This window comes from Delphinapterus leucas, chromosome 14, assembly GCF_059928025.1.
Source record: "Delphinapterus leucas isolate spDelLeu-1000000601 "Yukka" chromosome 14, BTC_Dleu_Yukka2, whole genome shotgun sequence".
NCBI classification, from domain to species: Eukaryota; Metazoa; Chordata; class Mammalia; order Artiodactyla; family Monodontidae; genus Delphinapterus; species Delphinapterus leucas.
Window position 1 is genome coordinate 25,703,955 of NC_143142.1, and position 23,234 is coordinate 25,727,188.

Genomic DNA, 23,234 nt, shown 5'->3' on the forward strand with positions numbered 1-23,234 from the left:
CTCTCAGCCCCCACGTGCTCAGCCCAGACTGGCTGAGGTTCAAGCATTGTCCATGTGAAGGTCCCGAGTGGAGAGCTGAGTGCAGGTTATCAGGGAGTGGCAGGCCTCTGTCAGGTGGATGGGGACAGGGACTGTCATGCCAGCAAAGGGAGCAGCGGGAGCAAACTGCAGAGGTGTGAAGCAGTGTGGCCTTTGGTGACAGAAGCCCTTGGGCTTAGAGTAGGTGTTGGTGGGACACAGAGGCAGCAGAAAACGAGTCTGGGAGTGTGGGAGGAGCAGATGCCAAAGGGACCTGTACTGGGGGCTTGGTGTTTGAACTTTACCCTCAAGATGCTGCTACTGGGCCAGTCTGGCCCTGGGCCAGACTGACTCTTCCGGTGGCAGGGCACAGTGAGCCCTCACCTCCAGGAACTAGGACCAAGGCGGGGCCTCCAAGAAGACAACACCCTTTCTCGGCCCCTCCCCCAGTGCCCTGACCCAGATTTCTGACCCAGAGGAGGGGAAGGACATGAGGAAGCCAGCCCCTCCAACCCAAGACCCCTGTCCCCCATGGTCCCTCTTTGGCCCTAACAACTCTGTCGCCTTAGGCCATGGGTCCCAGGGCCAGCGACCTGGGTCCAGGTGGGCTCAGAACTCTCCAGGTGGTTTGATGCCTGGCTGGTAAGGCCTGGAGAACATTTAACTGGAGCGGGAGGGAAACAGTGCCCCAGAGCAGAAGCTAAGATCAAAGTCCCCTCCCCATGAGCCCAGGAGGAGAAGGGGCCGCAGGAGGCCAGGGAGGAAGGAGGCGGAGCCTGGGCTGGGAGGCCCCCAGGAGTGGCCCAGCCCAGGGACCAGGCAGGACACAGAGGGAGAGGAATGTGGGCGAAGGTTCCCGAGTCAGTTATGCTAACAGCCATACTGGAAAGAAAGGACAAGCCGGGGGCAGGGAGTTGTGGAGGGTCCCCACCAGGGCAGGGAGGGAGGGCTCATCTGGAGGTCACCAGCCATGGGCAGCTCCGGCCAGGAAGGTGGCAGGGGGTGGGCACGGCCTTGTGCTGGAGGAGGAGTGGGAAGAAGGAGAGGGCGGATGGGTGATGTGTCCTGGTTGGTTGCCTGGGAGATGCCCCCACCCAGGAGACTGTGAGCCTCTCCCTTTAGTTACTTTCTCGCTGGCGCCTAGGATTCCCCACCCCACCCCCAGAATTCTGGAGAGGGTGCAAATTAAATACGAGACAAAAAAAAAAAGAAATGAGCAGAGGGCTTCCCTGGTGGCGCAGTGGTTGAGAGTCCGCCTGCCGATGCAGGGGACACGGGTTCGTGCCCCAGTCTGGGAAGATCCCACATGCCGCGGAGCGGCTGGGCCCGTGAGCCATGGCCGCTGAGCCTGCACGTCCGGAGCCTGTGCTCCGCAACGGGAGAGGCCACAACAGTGAGGCCCGCGTACGACAAAAAAAAGAAAGAAAGAAAGAAAGAAAGAAAGAAATGAGCAGAGATTTCTGAATAACGATGAAAACATTCTATTGAGAGTTGATCGGGTACAGGAGGAAGGGCTGGGGGGACCAGGATGGGAGGGGAGACCCCCCTAGGGGACCCGTGGCTCCAGGCCCCGGAGGGTGGGGGGTCCAGGGACCTAAGGGCACCCTGAGGACGCCACTGTCTTCTCCACGGTGCTCCCCTCATGCGTGACCTGGCAGCTGACCCTGTCATAAGATCTCCACTCGCTGGCCGTAAGGGCCAGGTAGCTGCTGGCCGCATACTTGCTGTTGCTCTGTTTCGAGGGCTGGGCGGTCTCCACGCCGCTGGTGATGGTGGTGCTGCCTGCCTTCCAGGCCACCATCACACTGCCCGGGTAGAAGTCGTTGATGAGACACACCAGGGTGGCCTTGTTGGCCTTGAGCTCCTCAGTGGAGGGCGCGAACAGAGTGACCGAGGGTGCAGACTTGGGCTGACCTGTGTGACAGAGGAGGGGGTGTGAGATGCAGGGGAGGGTCTGGGGTTGCCCACCCCCATCATGGCCTCTGTGAGTGTCCCCATGGTGGCCCTGCTTGCCTTCTCTGTCCCCCCTCCCACTCAGCCCCTGGACAGCAGACAGTCCCCAAGAAGCTGTTCCACATCACTCTTCTGGGTGACCTGGCCAAGCCGTCCCATGTGCAGCCTCAGTGTCCCCGTGTGTAACCAAAGCAGCTCTCCTCCCTCCTTATGATCCCTATCGGACTCTGGAGGTGGCTGCTCCTGCTGTTGGGGTCCTTCCTGCCGGTTACCCCAAGACCAACCTGCCTCCCCAGGCCCCAAGGAGAAAGGTGGGGGTCGGTCCTTAAGCTGGGAGGGCAGATGGGAAGCAGCCCCCAGAGAGAAAAAACTGATTTTCCCAAGACAGCAGAGGGTGGGACAGGCTGGGAAAGCTGTGAGAGCCACTTACCTAGGACGGTGAGCTGGGTCCCGCCGCCGAAGACGTACCACGGTGACCGAGACTCGGACCAAAACCCGCCGGGCCAGCACCTGGGGCCTGTCACCCGGGGGCCAGGATGGAGCAGGGAACTGCTGGGCATGACAGGAACAGGGCTGTAGCAGGCAGGACTGTGTCCTCAGGTTGGGGGGTTGGGCAGCCAGCCCCCCCCGAGGCTGGGGCACTCCTGGGTGTCCCCATGCCCAGCCCCCTGTCTGAGGAAGGAGCCACTCACACCTTGTCACCCAGTGTGTCCCCCTAACTCTGAGGCTGTCCTGTGACCACTGAATCCTCAGTGCTGATGGTGCTGCTGAGTGCCGAGTCCCCTCGGGTGGCCATGTGGTGTGGCAGAGTGAGTCCTGAGCTGGCTTGGACCTGCCTGACCTCTTCTGGCCTCATTTTAGGGCTTCTGGGTGTTCCTTCCCCCATAATTTCCCACAGTCCAGCCAGGCAGCTTTCTTCCTGGGCCTGTGGACACCAGGTCATTTGGGGGCCCCCTGCCCTGTTGTCTCCACTCATTGAGACGCAGTTCAGTTCCTCCTCTTTCATGAAGCCTTCTTGGATCTTTCAGATCATTGTCCTTCTGTCCATCTGTTTTTCCATCCATCATCCATCCATCCATCCATCATGTATCATCCATCCATCCATCCATCATCCATCCATCTATCTATCAACCATCCATCCATCATCCATCCATCCATCCATCCATCCATCCAACCAACAATGGCTCCCAAACACTTGCCTGACAAGCAGTGTTTTACATTCTGGGACATGCCAGGGCCCTTCTGGCTCTCACCCCATCTCTCCCTGAAATCTCTCAGGTGATGGACAACAGGGCCCTCATCTGGGTCAAGTCTAAGGTCCCTCTCCAGTTCCTGTTGTACCTAATGTCTCTGCAGGATGTAACATACGGTTGGCCCCTCTTTCCAGTGACTTGGTTCTCCTTGATGTCTGTGACCCCCACTTTCTTCCTTCTTTGTTTTCCCTTTCCCCTGACCCATGCATGGCTACTGATCCCCAGACTGCCTCCCTGGGTCCTCCTTCTTTGCCATCTTCCCACAATGTGCCCACATGATGAGGCTCGAGTCTATTCCAGCTCCAAGCCCTTTCCTCATCTCCACTTAAGTTGCCTACTGACCATCTCCAGCTGGATGCCCAACAGGAAACTCTAACTCACCACTTCCACATGAGACTGACCACTTTTCTCCTATTCCAGTTCTTTTTCTGTCTTTACCTTGTCACAGGTGACCATGAGTGCTCTCACCCCCAGGCCAGAGAACTTTGTCCTTAGATTCTGCGTCTAAATACTCCTTCTTAAATTTAAAACAAGGCCCCAAATAATTAAGAAACAACAGAACCACCCTCAGAGACTCCAAAGCCATAAGAAGTTCCAGGTTTTGCCTTTGCTGATTTAAATTCCCAACTCATACAAAGATGCAGCATTGAGTTGGGGCTCGTTGGATGCAAGAATCTCTGCCAGAGGAGCAGACCAGTGTGCTTTCCACCTGCTAAGCTGGCCCGGTTAGCTGTGGTTGGTTTTGTGACGCAAATATAAGATCTTTTGCTTTAAATTTTTAATTGTTTTAAAATTATAAGAATATTAGATATATAACACAAGTAAGCAATCTAGAAGTGCATTTAAAAAGTGCAATGAGGGCTTCCCTGGTGGCACAGTGGTTGAGAGTCCGCCTGCCGATGCAGGGGACACGGGTTCGTGCCCCGGTCCGGGAAGATCCCACATGCCACAGAGCAGCTAGGCCTGTGAGTCATGGCCGCTGAGCCTGAGCATCCGGAGCCTGTGCTCCGCAACGGGAGAGGCCACAGCAGTGAGAGGCCCGCGTACCACAAAAAAAAAAAAAAAAAAAAAGTGCAATGAAAGGATACTGGGGACTTCCCTGGTGGTCCAGTGGGTAAGACTCTGCGCTCCCAATGCAGGGGGTCCGGGTTCATTCCCTGGTCAGGGAACTAGATCCCACATGCATGCCACAACTAAGAGCCCTCATGCTGCAACTAAGAAGTCTGTGTGCCGCTACTAAAGATCCTGCTTGCCACAACGAAGATCCCACGTGCCAAAACTAAGACCCGGTGCAGCCAAAATTAATTGATTAATTAAAAAAGAAAGGATAGTAGACAGTAACTCAAAGTCTCTATTCACAGATGACATGATCTTATATACAGAGCAAATAAATTCCGCAGGTGTGTGATCAACACACTAGCAATGAACAATTCAAAAAGCGAAATTAAGAAAACAATTCCATTTGCAATGGTATCGATTAAGAATAAATTTAACCAATGAGGTGAAAGACTGTACACTGAAAGCTGCAAAATGTTGTTCAAAGAAGTTAGAGAAGACCTAAATAAATGGAAAGATGTCCTGCGTTCATGGATTGGAAGAGTTAATATTTGAAAGAGGACAATACTAACCAAAGTGATCCACAGATCCAATGCAGTCCCTATCAAAATCTCAGTGGGTGATCATTGTCACAGAGATGGAAAAGCTGATCCTAAAATTCACATGGAATTGCAAAGGACTCCCATAGGCAAAACAGTCTTGAAAAAGAACAGGGAATTCCCTGGTGGTCCAGTGGTTAGGGCTCCATGCTTCCACTGCAGGGGATACCCTGTTCAGGGAACTAAGATCCTGCAAGCCCTGCGGTGTGGGAAAGAAAGAAAGAGAGAGAGAGAGAGAGAGCGAAAGAGAGAGTAAGGAAGGAAGGAAGGAAGGAAGGATGAAAGGAAGAATCTCCTCAGCAAATGGTGTTGGGACAACTGGACATCCACATGCAAAAGAATGAAGTTGGACCCCTACCTCATACCATACACAAAAACTCAAAATTGATTGAAGACCTAAGTGTAAAAGCTAAAACTATCTCTTAGAATAAAGCATAGGTGCAGATCTTCATGACCTTGGATTAGGCAGCAGATTCTTAGATATGACACTAAAAGTACAAGCAATAAATGAAAGAATAGATAAGTTGGACTTCATCAAAATTCAAAACTTTTGTGCCTCCAGGTACATTATCAAGAAAGTGAAAAGACAACTCACAGAATGGAAGAAATAATTTGAAAATCATATATCTGATAAGGGTCTAGTATCCAGAATATATAAAGAAATCTTATGACTCAACAAAGCAACAAAAAGACAACTGATTTAAAAGCCGGGCAAAGGACTTGAGACATTTCCCTAAAGAAGATATAAAAATGACGGACAAGCACTTGAAAAGACCCTTAACATCATTAATAATTATAGAAGTGCAAATCAAAACCACAATGAGATACCACTTCACAGCCAGTGGGATGGATATAAAAATAACAATAATAAAAAAAGGAAATAACAAGTGTTGGTGAGGATATGGAGAACTGTAACCCTTGAGCATTGCTGGTAGGATTGTAAAATGGTGCAGCCACTGTGGAAAACAGTTTGGCCAACCTCAAAAATTAAACGTAAAGCTACCACGTGACCCAGCAATTCCACTGTTAGGCATTTACCCAAAAGAATTGAAGACAGATACTCAGAAAAACACTTGACATGAATGTACATAACAGCACTATTTATAATAACCCAAAGGTGGAAATAACACATTAACTAATGAACAGATAAACAAAATGTGGTATATCCATAAAATAGAATATTGGGACTTCCCTGGTGGCGCAGTGGTTAAGAATCCGCCTGTCAACGCAGGGGACACGGATTCAAGCCCTGGTCCGGGAAGATCCCACAAGCCTCGGAGCAGCTAAGCCCGTGCGCCACAACTATTGAGCCCGCGCTCTAGAGCCTGTGCTCTGCAACAAGAGAAGCCACCGCAATGAGAAGCCCGCGCAACCCAATGAAGAGTAGCCCCCGCTAGCTGCAATGAAAGAAAGCCAGCACACAGCAACAAAGACCCAGCACAGCCAAAAATAAATACATAAATAAATTAAAAAACAAAGAAAGGAATATTATTTGGCCTTAAAAGGAATGACGTACTGACTCCTGCTACAACATGGATGAACCTTGAAAACATGATGCTAGGTGAAATAAGCCAGACACTAGGGTCTTATATTGTATGATTTCATTTATATGAAATACCCAGAATAGGCAGATTCATAGAGACAGAAAGCAGATTACTGGTTGCCAGGGGCTGGGGAATTGGGGGAATGCAGAGGGACTGCTTTGGGGTTTCCTTTGGGGTGATTAATAGACTCAGGGAAAAGATAGTGGTGATGGTCGCAAAACATAGTGAACGCACTAAATGTCACCGAATTGTGTATTTTAAAATCGTTAAAATAGTGAATTTTGGGAATTCCCTGGTGGTCCACTCGTTAGGACTTGGTGCTTTCACTGCTGGGGGCCGGGTTTGATCCCTGGTCAGGGAATTAAGGTCCCACAAGCTACTCGGCCAAAAAAAAAAAAAAAAAAGTGAATTTTATTTTAAAAGGATTTTATCTCAATTTCTTAAAACACTGACAGTACCGAGTGCTGGGGAGAATACAGCGCAACTGTAACTCGTACACATTGCTTGTGGGAATGTAAAAAGTTTTAGCCACTCTGGAAAGCTGTTTGGTAGTTTTATATAAACATACACTTACCCTCTGATCAATCAAATCCTACTGCTAGGTATTTAACCAAGGAATGAAAACTCATGTTCAAACAAAGACTTGTATGCAAATGTATATACTGTCTTTATTTATCATTGCCAAAAACTGGAAACACCCCAAATGTTCCTCTATTGGTGAATAGTTAATAAACTCTGATACGTTCATAGATGGAATCCTACTTAGCAATAGAAAGGAACAAACTCTAGATAAAGGGGATAATTGGATAATTGCAAAGGTGTTATACTGAACTAAAGAAGCCAGACTCATATGGTTACGTACTTGGAATATATTGAGCAATAAAAAGGAACGAAGTGTGTACAACCAACAGCCTGGATGAACAGCCAGAAAACTATGCTGAGTAAAGAAAGTCGCTTCCAGGGCATATATCCAGAGAAAACCATAATTCGAAAAGACACATGCACCCCAATGTTCATTGCAGCACTATTTACAATAGCCAGGACATGGAAGCAACCTAAATGTCCATCAACAGAGGAATGGATAAAGAAGATGTGGTACATACATACAATGGAACATTACTCAGCCATAAAAAAGAATGAAATAATGCCATTTGCAGCAACAGGGATGGACCTAGAGATTGTCATACTGAGTGAAATAAGTCAGAGAAAGACAAATACCATATGATATCGCTTATATGTGGAATCTAAAAAAATGGTACAAATGAATCTATTTACAAAATAGAAATAGAGTCACGATGTAGAGAACAAACATGGTTACCGGGGGCAAAGGGGGGGAGAGATAAACTGGGAGATTGGGATTGACATATACACACTACTAAATATAAAATAAATAACTAATAATAACCTACTGTATAGCACAGGGAACTCTACTCAGTACTCTGTAATGGTCTATAAGGGAAAAGAATCTAAAAAAGGGTGGACCTATGTATATCTATAACTGATTCACTTTGCTGTCCACCTGAAATTAACAACACTGTAAATCAATTATACTCCAATAAAAATTTTTTAAAAAAAGAAAAAGAAAGAAAGTCGGTCCCAAAAGGGTACATGCAGTATGATTCCATTTATAGAACAATCTTGAAAGGACAAAATTAGAAAAGAAGACCAAATTAGTAGTTGCCAGAGTTAGCAGGGGCTTGGGAAGGAGAGAAGTGGGCATGGCTAGAAAGGAGTATTTGTGGCCATGGAAATGTTCTGTACCATGTCAATATCCTGGTTGTGATTTTTTATTTTACAAGACATTACCATTGGGAGAAACTAGGTGAAGGGTAGATGGGAGCCCTCTGTATTATTTCTTACAGCTGCATGTGAACCTACAATTATCCCAAAGTAAAAAGTTTAATTTAAAAAAAGATTACATACTGCATGATGCCGTTTATATCTCGAAAAGGCAAAACTATAGGATCAGAAAGAGATCAGTGGTTTCCATGGTTGGGGCAGAAAAAGGGATTGACTACACAGAGGGCGCAGGGGAATTTTGGTGGGGGTGGAAATGTTCTACATCTTGATTGTTGTGAGGGTCACACAACTCTATAATAGTTTTATTAAAATTTATCCAACTGCTAATACCAAGAAGGATGAATTTTACTCTGTAAATCGAAATAAAACAAAAGCAGTGTGCTAGTATGACATATTGCAACCTGTTTATAAAAATTTTTATTATGTCATTACAGTTGTCAAAAAAACCGTATCAAATGACTGTGTAATACTCCCTACCATGAATGTACCGTAGTTTATTTTACCTTCCCTTATCATTGGACATTTAGGTTGTTTCTACTTCTTCCCCAGGAGCACACTTATAGTATTTAGCTGAAGTTCTGATTATATCATCAAGATAAATTTCTAGAGGTGGAATTGCTTGATTAAAAGGAATGTATGGGGCTTCCCTGGTGGCGCAGTGGTTGGGAGTCTGCCTGCCGATGCGGGGGGCGCGGGTTCGTGCCCCGGTCCGGGAGGATCCCGTGTGCCGCAGCGCGGCTGGGCCCGTGGGCCGTGGCCGCTGGGCCTGCGCGTCTGGAGCCTGTGCTCCGCGACAGGAGAGGCCGCGGCAGTGAGAGGCCCACGTACAGCAAAAATAATAATAATAATAATAAAAAGGAATGTATGTTTTTATGAGTCTTGGTATGTTATTCCAGAAATTGTTTGTTCCAGAAATTCAGCCTCCCGCTGACAGTCCATTACTGTGCCCGTTCCTCCTCATCAGCACTCTGATAACGTCACTTTAAACTCACTTGGCAATTTCATAGGAGATCTTGGTACCTGGTTACCGTGGACCTCCTCCCCGTCCCCAAGGCACAGGCTTTGGCCAAAGCCCCTTCTCCACGTCCCTTCTCCATTCTCTAATCTGCCCTCACAGTGGTCTCTGATCTGGAGCCATTTTTCCAAAACACAAACCTGACACTGACAGTGCCCCACTTAGATCCCTCAATGACTCCTCATGGACCCCGGTATAAAGGACTGGGTTACAAGACCCCCATGGTCGGCACCCCGCTCTCCCTGGCTCTGGAAGCTCCCTGCGGGTCTGTGCACCTCAACTCTCCTCCTCAGCACCCCTTGCTCCCTTTGCCTGGAGCCCCCGCATCATGGGTCAGCGCCCTGGATCTGTAAGACCAGCTCGGGCATCCCCCCCACGTCTTACTTCTCCTAAAATGGTCCATGGGTCTGCCCTATGCCTGGACATGACCCCCTTGGTTCAGGCCCACCCTGAGACCCTGAGTGGCCTGTCGGGTGAGTGGACGTCCTCGGGGAAGACCAACTTCTTGCAGACCATCCCTTCTCTTGGACCATTTTGGTAAAATACAGGACACAGCATTCTCTTAACTGTCCAGCAAAAAAGCCAAGGGGGCATCCTGGCTCCTCCCTCTCCTGGTCCTCTCACCTCCTGACTCTGTCCAGCTCTCTGTCCCCTCTGCCCATGACAACACCCCCCTCCCTGAGGCCTCTCTAGTTCTGATTTCCCGCCCCCTCCCACCCACCCAACCCCAGTCACATTTCCTTGCAAACATCCCCCAGGACCCCCCAGATGAAGTCTATCTTCCAAGGACAGGTCCTCCACGTCTGGGCCTGGCCGCCCCTCTAGCCTCTGTCAGACCCACGTGCTGCAGCCCTGCAGACCCCCAGGCGCTTCCTGAGGGTTCTGTGCCTGTGCTGCCTTGCCCAGGTGGACCCCTTGACCTGAACTGCAACCCCAGTGGGGCCCCCTCTGTCCTGCAGGCAGCTCGCTGCATGTGGCGGTTGTCGCCGGGCCCCTCTTCCCTGGACCTTGAGCTGGGGCCTGACCTGATGGAGGTCCGTCTCTCCTCGTGTTCTCCTGCATCGTGCCCTGGCTGTGCAGTCCCTACCGGACGCTGCGGTGCCGGCCCCGACCTGACACTCACAGACACCCACCCACCTCCATGACTGTGCTGCTCGTGCCGCAGACTCCACTCCTCTTGTCCCAGACCTTCACCACCGCGGCCCCAGCATCCCTGGGGCAGGCGTCAGGCTGCAAGGCCCTCATCCAACTAGGACCCCTCACTTTGCAGAGGGGGAAACTGAGGCTCAGAGAGGTGGACTTGTCAGCCGGGTCTGTTTAGGGGATAGGGATGGGGACAGCTGGAGGCTTGGGCGTTGGAGTCAGAGCCAGCTGTGTGACCTCGGGCAGTTGCCTCACCTCTCTGGGCCTCTATCCCTGTGAATTGGGGGTGACAGAGGGACCTGCCTTGTGGGGCCACTGAGAGGGAAGCTCTGCCCCTAGACGGTCAGTGCCCATGATGAATGTGCTGCTGCGTCACTGATCATCACAAATGGTCCCAGATGCTCAGCAGGTTGTCCAGGGACCTCCCACCACAAGCAGAGAGAAGGGGGCTGGGGTCACACAGCAGCGGCAGGGGCAGACTGCGGCCCCCACGGACCCTCGCCCAGGCCTCTCTCATGGAGGTGCCTGCACCCTGGTGGGCTTGGGCTCCCAGGGACCAGTCGCAGGAGGTGGCCCTTGGCTGGGGGACCCGGGGACACCAGGGAAGGTCCCCTCACCACACAGCCTCAGCCAGAGCTTGTGCCCTGGTGCTCCAGGGACCAGAGCCTTCCCAGCCAGGGGAAGGGCGAGGAGGTGGCTCACCAGCTAAGAGGAGCCCCAGGGATCCCAGGATGACAGCAGCCACTGTCCCCTCCTGCCCCTGCCTCCCTGTTCCTGCTCTACCCCGAGGACCAGAGCGAGGTGGGCGAGGCACTAGTCTTGGGTACAAAATGTAAGGGGCGCCAAAAAACTCAGTAATTCAGATAAATATTTTAATACAATATAAAAAAATAAAAATTAATGCAAACAAATCCACACTGGACAAAATGTCAACCCTTCAAATAAAGCCACCATCTGCCCAGGCCCCTCCTCTCCAGCTGATGCTCCCTTCTCGCCCCTCTCCCCTCACCCGCTCTCTGTCCCCACTCCCAGTTCTGCCTGCAGGGACCCTCATGTCCCCCCATGATTCCCTCGGCCCCTTACCTGTGCCACAGGCTCCAAGGGCTGCTTCCTGCCGGGGTTTCCTTGCGGGGGGCCGTGCTCTGCGGTGCTGGCGTCGGGGGCAGCAGGCCATGGGCACCCACGGCCAGGCCCAGCACTATTAGAGGCCAGTTGTGCCTGTGGACACAGCTCTGACCTCTGCGGGCCTCACAGCCCAACTGGCCTGTCCTGGGCCTCATGTGACCTCAGGTCAAAGGCACCTCTGGCCGATCCGCTGGCGTGGGCTCCCTGGAGGGGTGTCGGCAGGTGCCCCCGGCTCCCCTCTCTGGCGGTAGCCGTCCCAGTGCGTCCTGGCCCACATGGCCCTGGCCTCTGCTTGGGCCTTCTCTGTCCCTGCCCCCAGCACCCGGCCCCCTCCAGGGCCCATGGCCGTTACTCCTGGGGGCCTCTCCCAAGAGGGGCACCCGCCAACTGCTCTGCTGTGGTCGGAATCCAGGGCTCAACTGCCTCACGCTGCAGCCCTTGCCGGCCCCACCCCTGGGACCCTGGGTGGGGCACATCTGCTCCTGCCCTAGTTCCCAAGGGCGCCTGTGTAGCATCTCCCTGGGGCCTGGAGAGGCCGAGGAAGGCGGCCGAGTGCCAGCAGAAGAGGAGCGGCCGAGGCCTGAGTTCAGCAGGGTGAGGCTGGGGCTTCTCTTCCAACCAGCCTTGGGCGGGGGTGGTGAGAGGGGAGGAAACAGGTGCAGGTTTAGCAAGAAGCCGGTTTCAAGTCAGGGAATCGTGATTTCATTATAAAATGGTGTGTTTAATGAACTGTGTTCAGCACCTCATGGTCTCACTCCCCCCGCCCCGTCGTGTCTCACACACACACACACACACACACACACACACACACACGCTCATAGATTTTATCCAGAGGTCACCACCACGAGCAGAGTGTCTGGTGCACAGTGGGGACTTCTGCGAGGCTCCCCTTTCCCTCTCCCGTCCAGGGGAGCCTGCCTGCCTCCCCAACATCTGGATGCATCATCGCCCAGGGACCCTGTGCTCTGGGGTGGGGTGGGCGGTGGGCAGAAAAGAGGCACTGAGCCCACCTTGGGTAGCGAGGGCCTGGTTCTATGCTGGTGCTACCAGCAGTGATGCCTCAGGAATGTTATACATAACATAAAATTTACCATTTTAGCCACTGTTAAGTGTACGATTCAGTGGCATTAAGTCCCTTCACATGGTTGTGCAACCATCACCACCATCCACATCCAGAACTTTCACACCTTCCCAAACTGACACTCTGTCCCCATTAAACACGATCTTCCCATCCGCCTCCCCAGCCCCTGGGAATCACCCTTCTGCTTTTTTTTTTTTTTTTTGTCATCCTGCACAGCCTGCGAGATCTTAGTTCCCTGACCGGGGATCGAACCTGAACCCCCTGCAGTGCAAGCAGAGTCTTAACCACTGGACCACCAGGGAATTCCCCACCACCATTCTGCTTTCTGTCTCTATGATTTTGACCCCTCTAGGGACTAAGTGGAATCAGATGGGATTTGTACTTTCAAAGTGCTTTTTAAACTGGGAAGTGCTCCACGCACAACACAGATGGAGGATGACTATAATTATATTTCTTATTATCATCATTGGGAGCTGGCCCATCTGGTGTGGCTTGGGAAAACCATCGGCCATCAAAAAACAAACGAATCCCTGATGCTATCCAACTGCCACTTTTCAAATTTTGTGTTGTAACTCCCAGAGGTTGTGGAACCAATTCAGTCAGGTGCAGCCAGAGTCCTGCAACAGTGAGGTCATCCAGAGCAGACGGAGAACAGAGGGCGTCCACGCGAGCGGAGGGCAGCTGGTTCGTGGGGTCCTGCCTCAGTTATCCGAAAACATAGATACACACTGGATAGTGATGGGAAATGCATTTCTTACTGGGGCTTTTGATAGAAAAACCTTTGGAAAACGCAGTCCTGGTCCAGTTGTGTGTAGGAGATGGAGCTCCTTGTCAAATCTGCCCTTGCACATCAAGTTTGTGCTTGAACTTGAGTTCAAGTTCAAACTGGATGGAGTTCGTGTTTGAAACCACTCTGCTTCAGGTCCTGATGGTTTGTGCATCTCTGTGAGGTTCTCCCCAGGGGCCCCCAGAGTGAATTTCATGGATGTCACGTGCCCTAGTGGAGTTGGGCCATTCCAGACATCCTGTTGGCATCTGTCCTACCGTGGTCATGGGATGCATAGCAGACAGACTGATTTCCCCATATCACAGGGAGTTCAAGAAGGCCACCATGAGGTCAGACTCCGCGGACCGATGTGACTTTGCTTAGATCCTCATGTCCCACACACACTGACCGGGCATCCCCGAGGCCAGGTACTGCAACCCAAGACCTCACGGTCCTTGGGAAGATGGGCCAGCACTGAACGGTAACTGGGTGCGGGTGCCCTGACACGTGACATGGGGTATAGGGGAGCCCCTGGGAGGCCCTGATCCAGTCCAGCTTCTCCCCATTGTGGTGCTTGGCCCACTCCAGCCTCATACCTGGGTTCCTTGTACCTTGGGGCCTGGGGTGGGGTTCCTGCCAGGGTCCAGGCTGAGGCTGTTCCCTCGCAACACCCCTGTGTGGGTGTGACACTTACCCACTGCCCGGGGCCCAGAAGCTGTGGTTCCGCAGAGGACAGCCCCAGGTCTTGGGGAGAAGAAGGGGCTGTCCCTGAATTCAGTGACCCCAGCTACTCCCCATAACCTGCCCTGCACCTGCTGTTGCTACAAACCACATCCTCCTGTGGTGGCCATGGTTGGAAATCTGGGTCTGGCTGGTCCCTGGAGACCCTCGGGGGATAGGCAGGGCCTTCCCAGCTGGTGCAGCTGCAGCTCTGGCCTCCTGAGCCTGTCCCCACCCCGTCCCTGGACCGAGAATGGCCGAGGGCTGGATTCAGGCCGAGCCAGAGAGGTCTGGGTCCAGATGTCCTGCTCAGCAGACCCCCTGCTCAGGGTCCCTGGCTCCTCTGTGCCCCGCCCCCACCCGTCTCCCCTGGAGTGGAGTGGTGTGTCATGTCCAGTCACTTCTGCCCTGCTCCCGTGTCAGAGGGCGCCCCCTGCCTCCTCCTGGTCAGCCCCCTGCCCATTCTCCATCCCACAGGCCCCAGAGACTCCTCCTGTGGCCACCAGGACTCCTCTCTCCCAAGTCGTCTCCAGAGCAGACACGTGGGTCCATCTTCTCCAAGTCCCAGATGTGAACGTTCTAGAAAATTCCAGGTTCTTGGGATCACTAGATCTGCTGTATGACTCCCAAACCCTTCTCTGGGGGTGGCCTCCGCTACTGTGGAAGGTTGAAAACATTCTCCAAAGCCCAGAGGTCTGGAGGTTTCATTCGACCTGAGAGTGAGGCTGTGGTCACCCTTGTTTATTTAAGGCCAGTGTGAGAGTTAATTTTATGTGTCAACTTGGCTGGGCCACAGTGCCCAGATATTTGGTCAAGCATTATTCTGGATGTTTCTGTGAGGGTTTATTTGGATGAGATTGACATTGAAATCAGTGGATTAACATGAAATTGATGCTTTGAGTAAAGCAGATTACCTCCCTAATATGGGTGGGCCTCACCCAATCATCTGAAGGCCTGAGTAGAGCAAAGACTGACCTCCCCAGAGCTAGAAGGAATTTTGCAGCAGACGGATTCACTGCCCCTTTTTCCTGGGTCTCCAGCCTGCCGGTCCATCCTGCAGATTTTGGACTCACATCTCCACAACCATGTAAGCAATTCCTTAAAATAAATCTCTATTTATAGACACACACATCCTGCTGGTTCTGTTTCTCTAGAGAACCCTGGCTCACACAGCTCATCCCATGGATGGTCATTATGATTCCTGTTTCCCAGACGAGGACACTGAAAGTTAGGGCCTTGTTTAGGTGCAGTGACGTGACTTTGGGTGGAGAAGGAGTAGAACCTTCCTGGTCCAGGGCGGAGGTGGCAGGGGAGGAGTGGGCGTGGACTGTGAGCACCAGGCTGGGGTGGCTGGGGGGGACAGTTTCGTGCCTTGAGTCCCCGTCTGTCACGTCACCATGAGTCACGGCTCCCACTGCCATGGTAGATGGCACTGTAATAGCCTCGGCCTCGGCCCAGTCCCCGCTGATGATCAGGATGGCTGTGTTCCCTGAATGGAGCCAGAGAATTAGTCAGGGATCCCTGAGGGCCGGTTGCTATTGTCGTAGACGAACAACACAGGGGCCTGGCCCGGCTTCTGCTGGTACCAAGATGCATGTTTATGCATGACGTTACCTCCTGAGCAGGTGATCCTAACCTTGTTCCGGGGGCTATTGACACTGAGGGCGGCTGGGTCAGTTCATAGGAGGCTGTGGAGCCTGTCAGAGAGGAGGAGAGGGGACTTCCCTGGTGGTCCAGTGGCTAAGACTCTGCGCTCCCAATGCAGGGGGCCGGAGTTTGATCCCTGGTCAGGGAACTAGATTTCACACGCCACAACTAAGGAGCCCACATGCTGCAACTAAGACCCAGTGCATCTTAGCTAAATAAATAAATATTTTAAAAAACGAGAGAGAGAGAGAGGAGGGGAGAGGGGACTTGAAGATGAAGGCCCATTCCCAGGGGCTCCCACCCTCAGGCTGGTCCTGTGGCAGCTGCGGGGGGGGGGGGGCACCTGTGCAGAGAGTGCGGAGGGGAGCAGGAGAGGGGTCCAGCCCATGGTGGGGATGCCCCGAGCTCTGTCTTCTGCACCTGGAGCTGGGCAGGACCTCCCAGACCCTCTCATTGTGGCTCATGCCAACCTGACCCCTCCTGTCTTTGCTGTGGCTCCCTGTGCATCTGAGGCGCTGGTCCCAGTTAGGGGCGCGGCCATCTCGTTGGGCTCCCCACACCCCGCAGGGGTTCTCCCTCTGCCCTCCTGCCTCAGGGAAGGCTGGCTCTGCCTTTGGGTCTGAGATGTGGCCAGGGCCCCAGAACTGGCCCCATACGTGCCTCCCGCCGTGGGCGCCCCCTTCAGGTGGCTCAGAGCAGAAACAGGAGCAGAGCCCCCTCCTTCCTGTTGCTCTCCAATGCCTGCAGCACTGCCGCCTGGCCCTGGTCACACCTCCCAGGGAACATTCATCCCTTTTATGGAGGGTCGTTTGCATTTCAGGCATCTCTCAGGCCTGGGTCTACACAGATTCACAAGAAACAAATCAGTAGTCCCACTCGTCCAGTAGTCCTTGCGGCAGGCGGTTTTGACGGAGAGAGAGGTGCTGCTGGCAGCGCCATATCCCTGTCTGTTTCCCTGGACGGCAAAGCTCAGAGTGAGGGGTGGTCCGTGGGATTGAGGAAACCGAGGCCGCAGCAATAGCCCCTCCAGGGAGAGGCCTCCAGTTTCCATCGGGAGAGGGCTGAGAAAGTGGAGCGTGAGGGGTGTGGTGCAGAGGCTCATCCCAGGAGGGGAAAGTGGACGCGGGGGGTGGGGCGCGGGGCTGCCAGGAGGGCAGCTGCAATCCGGGAGCCAGGGCTGCGAAGCCACAGCTGGAGGGTGGTCGAAATGCCCAAACATCCAGGTCTGAGTGGGAGGGAAGGGCCTGCGCTTCTGAGCCAGGAGGAGCCAGAGGTCAACCGTGGGAGGTGAGCGTGCTCTGTGCGTACAGGCACACCTTTTACGTTGCTTCTGGTTTCCAGGTGCTCCTGAGAAGCATCTCCAGAGCATCACCTGCTTGCCCACATGGGTGGTTTGAGTGAGAGTGCCTTAGTGAGGTTGAACCAGATGACAAGGGCGCAGGAAGTGCTCTGAGACTTTCACGTGCGTGGAACCACCAGGGATCTTGTGAAAATGCGAGTTCAGACTCAGCAGGTCTGGGGTGACCGGGACACATGGCATTTTTTACAAGCTCCCAGGTGATGCTGCCGCTGCCAGCCTGTGGACCCACATGGCGTAACGGGGTGTAAAGGGCACTCTGCACTGCCCCCTGGCGGCCTTGGTCGCGGTGTCTGCACTTGTCCAGTGGGTGATGGAGGCCGTCGGTGGTCACCGCGGCCGGAGGGGCGATTCCCAGGGACAGCTCTGACGTCCGCTGAACTGAAGCTGAGGTTGAACTGGATTGTCGGAGGGTAGAACCCCGGGAAGCCGCGTTTCTGGGTCACGGACGTACTGATGAGATGCAGGAAATGAGAGAAGCGTTCGGGTTTGAGGGGCTTTTGCAGACTCCCCAGGTGGACGGCAGTCACTGGAAGTGGAGGGAGGGAGAGGAGCGGTCGTGGTCGGCCTGTGAGGACGACCACCCTCCCAGCACCACTTCCCTCAGCTGTAGTCCAAATAGTCCTGCGGAGGAGAACCCTGCTCCCAACTCCCGGCCTCCGGCACCGTTATGCCTTGAGGGCATGAAACAGAGCTTTAACTTTATTTATTTTTTATTTTTATTTCTTTAATTTTGAGAGAGTGGTGTAAGGTGGGTACTGTTATCCTGAACTTATCCTTAATTTTTCTTCTTTTGTGTGAGTAAACTATTTGGGATCCTGGCTTAGTAACTACCAGTATCACATGGAGGATTTCAAAATTTTCACATTCTTGTGCTCTTTCTCCATTTAGGGTGTAATAATAATTGTCCTTTTAAGGAAGATGTGATGTGTGTGTGTATATATATACATATACACACAAGAGAATATTACTCAGCCATAAAAAGGAATGAAACAATGCCATTTGCAGCAACATGGATGGACCTAGAGATTATCATACTAAGTGAAGTCAGACAGAGAAAGACAAATACCATATGATATCACTTACATGTGGAATCTAAAAAAAACCAACACAGGTGGGCTTGTATACAAAACAGAAACAGACTCAGGAGCACAAACATCGAGAGCAGACTTAACGTTTATCAAGGGAGAAACGTTGGGGGGAGTGATAAATTGAGAGTTTGGTATTGACATATACACACTGCTGTTTGTAGAATAGATGGTCCATGTGGACCTACTGTATAGCACAGGGAAATCTACTCAGTATTCTGCAATAACCTAAATGGGAAAAGAATCTGAAAAAGAATGGATATATATATATATATGTATAACTGAATCATTTGGCTGTACACCTGAAGCTGACACAACACTGTGAATCAATTATACTCCAATATAAAATAAAAATTAAATTAATAAAAAATGAATGGGAAAAATTTTTAAAAAGAAAACAGCAACAATAATAAAGATCCACACGCCAAAAAAAAAAAAAAATCATCATCCTTTAGAGAATTAGCTGGAGTGAAGGTACCTTGGCACAAATTTTTTAAAGACAAAAGTAAATGGACTGTTTTTGACACATTGTCATGTTCCTGGTTAGACACCAATTTGAATGGGCTTGTGCTGCCCAAAGACAGAACAACTTACCATAATTGCAATGGATTTAAACACCTCAAATATCTTATACCCACGAACCTGGAAGATGCTGGCACACTGACTTGTGATTTCTATGACTGGTAAATAAAGGGAAAAAAGATCAAACATTTATCCTGCCTTTACTATGTGAACAGTCCCTTGGGTGCCTAAATCATTGAGGAGGGGACGTTTTCTTCATAGTTTTGCTAGAATGAAAATATCCTCGTTTTACATCCCGTCGTGAATGAATGGATTTGGTCATTGGGCATGCATCACAAAATTTTTGTGATGCAACTTAGAATAAGACGCAAGGGCCCTTCATGCCCTAAAAGGCGTCTCAGTGTTAATCCCACCCCCCTCTTTATGTGGGGCCACTTGCCCCAGCTCATCTTGACAATCACATCACAACCACACTGGCCTCTGTGTGCACAGAGAGCCCTTGCATTTTCACTCTGTCTGACTGGCACGTTCCATCCCCCAAGACCCCTGGGCCTTCCTCAGATCCTCTCCACTGAAGATCTGGAGGTCTAACCCAGGTCAGAATTTCAGGCCTCTGGTCTTCAGTACCGCTGGTGACATGTCCACGCCTGCTGGGTTCTGTGTTTCTGGGTCAGACTTGGGAGCAGCATCAAGCATTTCTGTGCACAGACCACAGCTCTCAGCATCCCTGTACCCCTGTTCTGTATCACAGTCAGGAACCCTGCTGTGATACTTGGGGGTGGGGGAGCTCTTTGGGTACCAGGCAGCAAATCCCAACAATCTGGGAACCCCACCCTCTCCAACATCTCTCACCTCCATTAACAATTCAGAAAGTTTCCCAAATGTTCCCTTCCCTGCATTGACCTTTTTCAATCTTTTCCTTCCACATCACTCCTGATTACTGGATATGATCCCTGGATTTGCAAGTTTTCCCTTCTTAGGGAATCACAATGACCCCAGCTGTCTAATGGGGTCCCGGAATGATGAGGTCTTTGGGACCCAAGAATTCATTCAGTCGTGCATTCGTCTATACATCCATTTACTCAACTCTGTTATCAGTGTATATCAGACCCAGAAAATGAGATGAAGAGGTCCTTCCCACTGAGAATTTATGGATTAGTAGAGGAGAGAGACTTGCAAACTAAGTTCAGAGCTGCGCAGCAGGTGCTAAATATAGTTAGGAAAACACGATGTTTGCACATAGCAGGAAGTTATTAACTGCATAAAGAGGTCAAGGAAGTCTTGCCCAAGGAGTGACAGTGGAGATAACTGCGGACCCCAGAGTCGGTGCAGCCAGCTGGGGGTCATGGCAAAGGGACAGGAAGTCCACTGGCAAGTAGATGGCTTGGGCAGAGGTTTGGAAGCAACCGAGAGCATCAGCAGAAACAGATGGTGAGGGCAGCGCACAAGAAATGGGACTTGGGACAGAATCTGGGCCAGTCTCCAAAGGCTGTGTCACAACATGGAGTCAATTTTACCCCTTCAACCGTACTGTCCTGTCACAGCCAAGGCAACTGTGGACCACTTGGAATGTGGCCGGTCCAAATTGAGATGAGCCCCAAGTATAAAATACACACTGGGTTTTGAAGATTTAGTATGAAAAAAGAGTTAACCATCTCATAACTAATTGTACTTTGCATGTTTAAATGATAATATTTGAAATGCATTGGTTTAAATAAAATATGCTATTAAACATCATTTCATCTGTTTCTTTTTATCTTTTTTTTAAAAAATGTAGCCACCAGAAAATTGGAAACGGCAGATGTGGCTTGCATCCGTACCTTTGAGGGTGGGAGACAATCGAGGCTAGAGTGGAGGAGTGCAGGCAAGGCTGGATCTGGGAGTAATAAAGATGAGGAATGGAGGATCCAGGCTGCAGCAGGATGATGGGCAGGAGGTCAGATTTTGGCCGGGTAAGAAATGACTCAGACTAAAGGAAAGGTTTAGACAAGGGGGAGGCCAGGCCTGGTGACCGATGAGGAAATGATACCACTACTTTGTTGAGTACGTGTTACAGTCAAGTGCAGGTTAAGCATTTTATAGAAATTAATTGGTGCTATTATTGTCCTCTTTACCAACAACACTGGAAATGTTGGCCTAGCATCCAAATGACCCTTCTGAGGCTGACCAGAGCTAAGACTCATGCTCTGCCTGGCCCGAGGCCCGGGTCCAAGGTCCCATCCTCCAGGAATACGGTGGGGCAGGCGTGCTGGGATGATGGAGGAGCTGACCTGACTCCCTGCTCTCTGGGTTTCTTGTCGTGGCTTGGAATCCCAGAATCACAAAGGATGAAAGCAAGGGAAGAACAGGTTACAAGCAGGTGACAGAGTTCTTTGGGGACCACCTAGATGGCCTTTGGAAACCTGGGCCTGGAGGCCCCTGCCAGGAGACAAAGGCTCCATGCAGGAAGAACTCAGTGCATTTCAGAGAGGAAGCCCAAAGGGTGCTGAGAACTGGCGGGAGCTGAGACCATTGTTTACAGGCGTCGCAGGCCACATATGGAAGGGCTGATATTGACATGAATGTACCCTTCGGGGTCTTTTCAGCCATGATAAATGGACATTCTCAGCCAAGTTTGGATCACAGGGGAGATGGTTTGCCTGGCACCTCTCTGAGTGGGAGGCATGTCCACATGTGGTGTGGACGTGGGTGTACAGGGTCCCTCTCTGCAGGGCACACACTGACTCACCACCCAGGGGCTCAGGGTGCAGATGTGGGCCAGGATAGCAGGAACCCACTGTTCCTTCTTTACCCAACAAGTTCATCGGCAAGGCCATGCACACGCCTTGTATCCCTCCTGCCCCCAGGTCTTCCAAGGGTCCAGAGGGTTATTATCCTGGAGTCCTCAGGCAGGAGGAGTGACCTTGATCACCCCACCGAGTGTGGTTTGGCTGAAACCTAGAGGCAGGAACTGGGTGTTTCTCTGGAGCAGGGGTCAGCAAAGTATGACCTGAGTGCCACATCCAGCCCAGCCCTGTCTGTTTCTGTAAATAAAGTTTAATAGGAAACAGCCATGCCCGCGTGTTCACATATTGTCTGTGGATGCTTTTGAGCCATAAGGACAGAAATGAGTAGTTGCCACAAAGATCATATGGCCCAGAAAGCCAAAAATATTTACTACATGGCTCTTTACGGAAAATATTTGCCAGCCCTGCCGCTTTCCTGCACAGAAGAGGAAACGCCTTTCTCTCTCCTAGACCCGTGTTTCTCAGGTGGGGTGGTTTTGCCACCTTGGGGGCCTTTGGTGATGCCTGGAGACATTTTTGGTTGTCATAACGAGGGGCAGGAGGTTGTTTGGTGGGTATAGGCCAGGGATGCTGCTCGACATTCTGCAGTGCACAGGACAGTCCCTCTACAACAAAGAGCCATCTGGCCCAGTGGAGGACCTAGACCACCCCTATCACTGGGCACTGCTCTCCTCCCCAGAGGCCCAGTGAAGGCATTTTCTAAGCTGCTTACCCTGTGCACAATCAGGGGATAATAGGGGGTCCTGTCCCTGGCAGGGGCATCCCCCAAGATGCTATGGCAGCCCCCTGCCTCCCAGGACCCACAAGACCAGGGGCTCCGGCCAAGCAGACCGTGACCGGCCAGGTCTCCTGAGACCTTCACTCTGGTTGGGGCTTGGGTGCATCCCACTCATTCTGACTGTTTGCAGAACATCTGGGGCCTCCCTGGAACAAATTCAGACCACCCAGCAAAACAAATTCCCAAGACACAAGCAGATTTAATTCCCAAATCCAGCCTCCAAAGGGGTTTCCAGGAGCGTCTCCTCACCTGGGGCAGCCCAAGGCCCCACCCTCCTCGCCACACCACCCTCTCCTCGGGGAGGCGTGCCCTTCTGCCTTTGGTTCAAGGTAAGCGTGTCCTATGGTGCCTGTGAGGCTGGAGCAGCAGGCTCCCTTTCCTCCCTCCTCTCTCTCTGCATCTCCGGCCCCTGCTCCACGCCCTGGGCCCCCACGGCGCAGAAATACACAGCCTCATCCTCCGGCTGAAGATCAGAGATGCTCAAATACCCTGCGTTCTTAGCCAGGTCTTTGGAGCCAGAGAAGCGAGGGGGGACCTTGGGGCCCTGGTTCTTGTCCGAGTGGGAGAAGTATCTCAGCAGGAACCTTGGTGGGTGGCCGGCCCTCTGCTGGTACCAGTAGATGTTGTGGACACCGACATCATGGTCGCTGCTCAGCGTGCAGGCCAGGCGGATCGTGGTTCCAAGGGACGAGGACACGGATGGCGGCTGATTCAGCACCGGCTGAGGGCCACAAGCTGGGGACACAGAAGCATGTGGGCATCCAGGGCAAAGCAGGGCAAGGGAAGGGGCCAGGGGCCTTGAGCTCTGGGGGTTCTCACCTGTGCAGTGGGCCAGGAGCGCCAGCAGGACAGGGGTCCAGGACATGGTGCAGCCGAGCAGAGCTCTGCCTCCAGTGTGCACTGGGGCCCCGGGCCCTCGCGGGGCTGTGCCAGCACCCTCTTCCGCCCTCCCAGGGGTGGGGCCGTTGCACGCCCAGTTCCCA

General features: G+C 52.0%; 2 protein-coding genes across 2 annotated transcripts; both read right to left on the reverse strand.

Annotated features, from left to right (window-relative positions):
- Positions 1-760: 760 nt before the first annotated feature.
- LOC111162994 (immunoglobulin lambda-like polypeptide 5) lies at positions 761-12,102 on the reverse strand. Its single transcript, XM_022551356.2, has 3 exons — positions 11,465-12,102; positions 2,402-2,523; positions 761-1,932 (listed from the first exon to the last, which is right to left on the reverse strand). Exons 1-3 carry the CDS (start codon positions 11,659-11,661, stop codon positions 1,613-1,615), a joined length of 639 nt encoding a protein of 212 aa, XP_022407064.2. The 5' UTR covers positions 11,662-12,102; the 3' UTR covers positions 761-1,612.
- Positions 12,103-22,001: 9,899 nt separating this feature from the next.
- On the reverse strand, positions 22,002-23,186 carry LOC111162995 (immunoglobulin iota chain-like). Its single transcript, XM_022551358.2, has 2 exons — positions 23,071-23,186; positions 22,002-22,986 (listed from the first exon to the last, which is right to left on the reverse strand). The coding sequence occupies exons 1-2, from the start codon at positions 23,114-23,116 to the stop codon at positions 22,592-22,594; spliced, it is 441 nt and encodes a 146-aa protein (XP_022407066.1). The 5' UTR covers positions 23,117-23,186; the 3' UTR covers positions 22,002-22,591.
- Between the last annotated feature and the right edge of the window lie 48 nt (positions 23,187-23,234).